Source organism: Pundamilia nyererei, unplaced genomic scaffold (assembly GCF_000239375.1).
Source record: "Pundamilia nyererei isolate P.nyererei 1_Seehausen unplaced genomic scaffold, PunNye1.0 scaffold00135, whole genome shotgun sequence".
Lineage (NCBI taxonomy): Eukaryota > Metazoa > Chordata > Actinopteri > Cichliformes > Cichlidae > Pundamilia > Pundamilia nyererei.
The window spans coordinates 1,782,570-1,788,406 of record NW_005187536.1 but is presented as its reverse complement, the minus strand read 5'-3'; the positions used below and the strand labels follow the sequence as shown (position 1 = coordinate 1,788,406).

The window sequence follows — 5,837 nt, the reverse complement described above, 5'->3', positions numbered from 1 at the left end:
GAACGCTGATCATTTTATTAAAGATGAAAGACTTTAGACAGTTTTTCAACTCTCAGTAATGCCATAGTGATCGTTTGATATATGGACCTGCAGTTTAGGCCCAGACACGGCTAGTGACGTCAGAGTGAAGAACAACCGGATTGCGCTTCCCAAACGTCACTCGGTGGTTTCCAGGCTGTTGTTCGGGGGGCCACCGCTGGAGGGCGCTGTGGGAGTTTATTAGTTAGGAGTTTTTTTAAACGCTTTTATTTCTGTGAACTCTGAAAAGCTGCAGAGCTGTAAGGAAATGTCTCAGCGACTCGCTTTAATAAAGTTTTTAGAATCAAAGCCTGTTGGTCTGACTGTGACTGTTGTTTATTACTGTTGGTGTGAAGTGCAGGCATGAAGCTGTAACAAAGTCAACATCACAACACTTTTTCAAACTTTATTGTCAGACTACACAAAGCTTCCACATGATGACGTGTTTATGACATTCACTCCAAATTATATACAAATCAAAGGTGCCGAGCCGTTTCCAAATACACAACCTGCTCCTTAAACACAAGTCATCACGAAGCCTGCAACAAGCGTGCAAATCATCTGAAAGCAAAACACGTTCCCTGATGCAGAGTTAAGGTGCTGGAACAGAGACCAGGAGAGGAAACGGAGACAGGACGAGGGAGTGACGTCAAACCCAAAAACCCCGCTGAGCTCATTTTCACCCATTTTGTGGTGGAAAGTTCCAGACTCTTTGACTTTCAGTGCCAGTCCTCTGTGAACTGCCTGAAAACCATTATGGAGGTGTGTTACAGCCCAGTTTAGCAGATGGGAAGAGCTGTGGAAAAATCCCAGTGTGTCAGAGCGCTGCACGCTGGAAATGTGAGCTGCTCTGTTTGCGTTTGCCACAGCAGATGGCGTTCACAGACAGACTTCTGCCTGTTGCATAACTACAAGTGCTTGTGCTCAGGAAGAGCAGGAGGAGCCTGACAGTCACTGAGGAGGGCAAACTCACCCAGCGGTTCTCCTTGTTCCTGACTGGGTAAACTTGAAAACACAGACTGTATATAAAGATGGACAGCATGGCAATCGCCCTCTGGTGGCAGGTTGGGGCAAAAGTTATAAACCCCGCCCCCTCCAAATCAAAGTGATCTTAAACATTTTCTTCTCATGAGCAGTGCTTCTTAAATTTAGGTTTTCACCACTAACCAGGTGATGTCAGCTGTTGGACAGGCCTAGAGACCGGACAGGTCGGCCTGGAAAAACAAGGATTCACCAGCTGGATGGAGAAGCACTAAACCTCTCTGTGAGCGCTTCCAGCAACCAGGTGGAGAATTCACATTTTTCCTTAACAATCGGAGGTTTCCGTGCAGTCGCTGACTGTCTGATAAATGCTAAGTGTAAATGATGTAAGCATGAAAATCAAGTGCAGAGACCCTCTGATGAAGTCAGACACTCACAGGCTGAGCATCTTTCATGTTACATGGAGAAAAATCAAGCGGACCGTGTGTCACTGCTGCTGGGCTTGTTTGCTGATGGGGCGTGCAGCCCTGACCCCTCCCTGACTTCACACCACATGATCTATAATTATGTCATAAAAGCTGCTCATATGAGACCAGATCCCAAGGCCTGCAAGACTCTGGGTGCTTATCAGAGTCTGCTGTCAGGGCGGCTAACCACGAGTCATTGGTCACTGCTGTGGCATTTAACTAACCAATAGGCGGAGAGGTCATGAATAATGTGCGCTTACATCAAGCCTGAACGTCAGTGTTTATCTGCACGTTCGTTTTTCTGGAAAAGGATTAGCGGTTTAAATGTCTACACTTTCAACTGAAGTTCCACGTACAACCACTAGAGGGCTGCAAACAGCCAGAAAATAAAGAAGAACGTTTGTTTTGGTCATTTAGTGGCTGCTTCAAACAGCAACAGCCCATCAAAGGTTTATATGGACTGTTACAGTATAAGAAATGATAAATGTATCTTTATAGCTTATGGTTTAACTCAGGAGCAGCTTTCAGTTCTGTCTTTGACCACCAGAGTGTGAGGAACTACCAGGACATTAGCAAACATGCACTGATTTGCCTGACAGTCTCTGTCGTGTGGCTGCAGCACAGCGACACCTGCAGAGCCAAAACTGAACTGTTTCAGAACAGAGAAACTCCAGGAAACTGAACCCTCTGTTCACATCAAATGTTTGTGCATGAGATCAAACCCAGTTTAAGAAAAAGGGCTAATCCCTCCACCCGGCCTTGATTAAGTCGAACGTGCTAGCTTGGACTCTGGCCATGTGTGTGCACTGGCGCTGAGCAGCGTGCAAAGTCCCGCCGTGTAATTAAGCATAGAGGCCAGCGTGTGCTGGGCGTGGACCTGAACTCTGACTCTCTGCTCTGAATCCTCACTGCATGGGTTTAACACACACACACACACACACACACACACACACACACACACACACACACACACACACACACACACACACACACACACACGTTTGTGCGAGCAGGTCTCACAGAGCCTCTCAGGACTCGAGCAGGAGGACAGTGAGAGCATGTAAGCTCCTCGGCCTTAAAGCGAGTGTGAAACAAAGACATTCTGTTTGCGCTCCGCTGAGCGACAGCTGCGCAGCCCCGCCCACTCGTCCAGCTCAGCAGAGCCCAAGTCATGGTCGCCGTCCAAGCGAGTGCGCGGTGTTGGCTGCTGGCGGAGGATCCTAACGCTGGCACTCGTGTTGTTCGGCGTCCATTTTAACCTGTTTCAAAACAACTTGTTTTATGAGGCCATCTGCTCTCAATCAGAGCAGCTGGGAAAACGCGGCACAGCGCCTGCCGAGCTCTCTGGCCTCAGCAGACCCCGCTGCTGTCGGACATGTTTACATTCAGAGGCGTCGTCCTTAAACCGACACAGCGGTGTGTTTGAGTCATGTTTCAAAGACAGAGCGGCAGACGCGCTCGTCCCGCTCTGGACAGCGTTCACTGCGGCCAGCTGCCCCAGTACGTCTTGTTTTCATCTTCATAATCTGCACCGACAGGATTTCATCATGTGGCACACAAATGTTCTTCCACGAGGCCGTTATGTAATGCAGACCTGCAGGAAGCCAACGCACCCTCGCTCTATCCGCAGCGCTGCTGAACGTTGGTTTGAGTTTGAAACCGCTCAGCACTCATCATTTGATGCTCTGGGAATGAGACTGGAGGAGTTAAAGTACAGACGTGAATCTGAGAGTGGCTTCAGCGCTTTGTGGTGGAAATTCATTCTCAGACCGTCTTAATGTTGATTTATTATCTCGCCAAATAAAACTGAGTGCTGAGCTGCTGCCCAGGATGCACCTGAAGAGGTTTCGTATGGGGTTTATTGTTGGCTCTTTTGAAGTATGAACTCTGGAGCCGTGAGCCTCTGAGAGGTTCTGCAAGTCTCTAGAGATTAGGGTTATTGAGTACTTTGCTCGTACTATGTGTCTGCACAAGTGGTACACCGCTTTGGTTACGTCCTTAGGTTTGCCTCTTTCATCCCAAATTGGCGACTTTATATGTTTTTAGTGCTGCCAGCTTTAACGCGCCATCATCATGACTAACACGATTAACAATGAACCCATCTGGAACACAGATTGAGTCAAAATCCCTTCTTTCTGCGCTCCAGATGGGTTGAGTACATTAAAAAAAGTTTAATCGCATTAATCGTGACGACTGCGTTAATGCCGACAGCCCTATTAGTTCGTCCATGTTTGTACTTCTGCATGATGACATTGCTCCGCCCATCAAAAAGTCTGTGCATGCGTGAATATATCGCCCATCGTCGATTATTGGACTGATGATTGTCGGTTGGAAAATTTTTACATATCGCCCAACCTTACTCGAGATCTGCTATGAAATCTATTTTGTAAAGATATTCCTGCTGTGATGATGAGGATGGCGTGGCTCATCAGTAAAAGCGTGCAGGGAGCCCTGCCGTTTTTCTGATTTGTGTTTTTGCTGTAAGTTGTCGCCCATGTAAGTCTAAGAACTGAGAAAGAGACGGAGCACCTGGGCAGGACGGAGCGCTAACACCCAGCCGGCAGCTGGAGGCAGAGCCTGGATCTCTTCTGTCTCCGGGAACAATCGTGTTGTTTGTCTCATAGATTCAGGAAGCCTGCAGACTGTCTGCCCAGTAATGACTTCACAATTACAGTCGTTTAATCACCGTACGGCACCTGAATGAACCACAGCTTTTGGTAACAGTTACGCTGCAGTCCATAAAGTCTGAGCGAGGTCTAAAGGCTGTGAGACGGCTCGCGGTCGATGGTCACTGACGTGAACCTTCAGTTCATGAAACGCAGACAGATTGAATGTGAACTGGAGGAGAAAAGTGAGCGCAGAGACAGGAGAGATCAGCGCTTGCAGCGCCTGCAGCCTGAGTCATGTTAGCACCTCGTCCCCTTCCAGCTGTTTCACACATTTTTCCATCCTCGCCCACTATTACTAAGGATTTACAGATCACTTACATGCCACTCACACACCAAACCATTAAAATCCCCCAGCTTCAGTTTCCTGATGAGACACTCGTTATAAACTGTGAGTGAAAGGCTTTATGAACCACTAACACCAACAGCACATCAGTGAGTTATGAGAACATCGCTGGGCTCAGCTTACTGTTTGGTTTTGTTGGTAAAATGCTAAAAAGGCTAATTTTCATTATCTGTGACAGGTCAGAGTATCTTGACGGACACTGAGAGGTTAGCCGTGAAGCATCTGCAGATGTTTAGACTCATGAGACTCCAGCAGGTCCTGGTAGTGGGAATTCCTGTTAACCTCACATGAAGCCCAAACCTAACCTATGATGTTTAATAAAGCTACGAGTTTCTACTGCGGTGCGTTACACGGTACCACAGTGGACGGTCAGAGTGTGTACATGCGTGTGAAACCTCTGTGGCAGCTGTCCTCTTATCCAATCAGAGTGCAAACATTCCCAAACCTCGTTACAGGATCAGAGCATCAAAGGGCACTACATCTCCGGGACAGGAGCAGCAGCAGGAAGGGAACGCGTCCCACAAAAAAGTGCCATCGGTGTCGAGGTTCAGTACACGAAGGTCACCAGCAGGTCCTGCAGGCGGTCTGCAGCCATCTCAGCCGGGTCATCAGAGGGGGGCGGCGAAACGGGCAGCAGGGGGAAGTGCTGGGAGAGGGTGGGGGCAGGCGGTCCTGCCACGCTGTACGCCTTCAGGGCGGACAGCCCGTTCAGCACGGCCACGTCCACGAAGGTCATGTGCAGGAAGGAGGAGGAGCCAAAGGAAAGGGTGTCCAGCTCCGCTGTGACCCCCGCTGGGGGGGAGAGGGTCATTTCCTGGTCAGGGTATGGAGTCTGCGGCACGGCGCTGTGGATCCCGAGGGTCTGCAGACCCCGCAGAGCCAGGTACCGGCTGTCCACAGGTTTGATCCCGCAGAACGACAGGCGCAGGTGGCCCACCGAGCTGCCGTTCAGCAGCTCCTCCAGGACCCAGAGCTCCTTCACCCACACCGCCAGCTGCCCCGCCTCCCGCAGCCCAGCGCGGGGCAGGGCGGAGCGTGGCACGCTGTGGCAGCGGCATAGAGAGTTCGCCAGCACTTCGTCGCAGTCCGTGACGGGGGCGGAGCAACTGCAGTTACGCAGGCTGCGGCTAGTCGCAGCGCCGCTCTCGTAGAGTAGCGTCGTATTGGCCCCCGGGGAAGCTGCATGTGTGGGGGCAGAGCTCGTCGTCTGGGGGCGGGCGGCAGTCAGGAAGAACAGCAAGCACAGTGACCATGGCAACAGGGCAAAGAATGAGACTGGAGACATCTCCATGGAGACCAAACAGACTACATCTTCACCAGGTGGAGGGAGAGGACCAACCTGAGAACACACGGGGGGGG

General features: G+C 50.3%; 1 protein-coding gene across 1 annotated transcript in view; it reads right to left on the bottom strand.

Annotated features, from left to right (window-relative positions):
• Nucleotides 1-409: 409 nt before the first annotated feature.
• LOC102198555 (uncharacterized protein C21orf62 homolog) overlaps nucleotides 410-5,837 on the bottom strand; it is a 14,539-nt gene continuing 9,111 nt past the window's right edge. The window contains exon 2 of the mRNA XM_005743771.2: nucleotides 410-5,817. Coding sequence (XP_005743828.1) covers nucleotides 5,026-5,769 — 744 coding nt within the window. The 5' untranslated portion in view covers nucleotides 5,770-5,817 and the 3' untranslated portion in view covers nucleotides 410-5,025. The remainder of the gene's footprint in view (nucleotides 5,818-5,837) is intronic.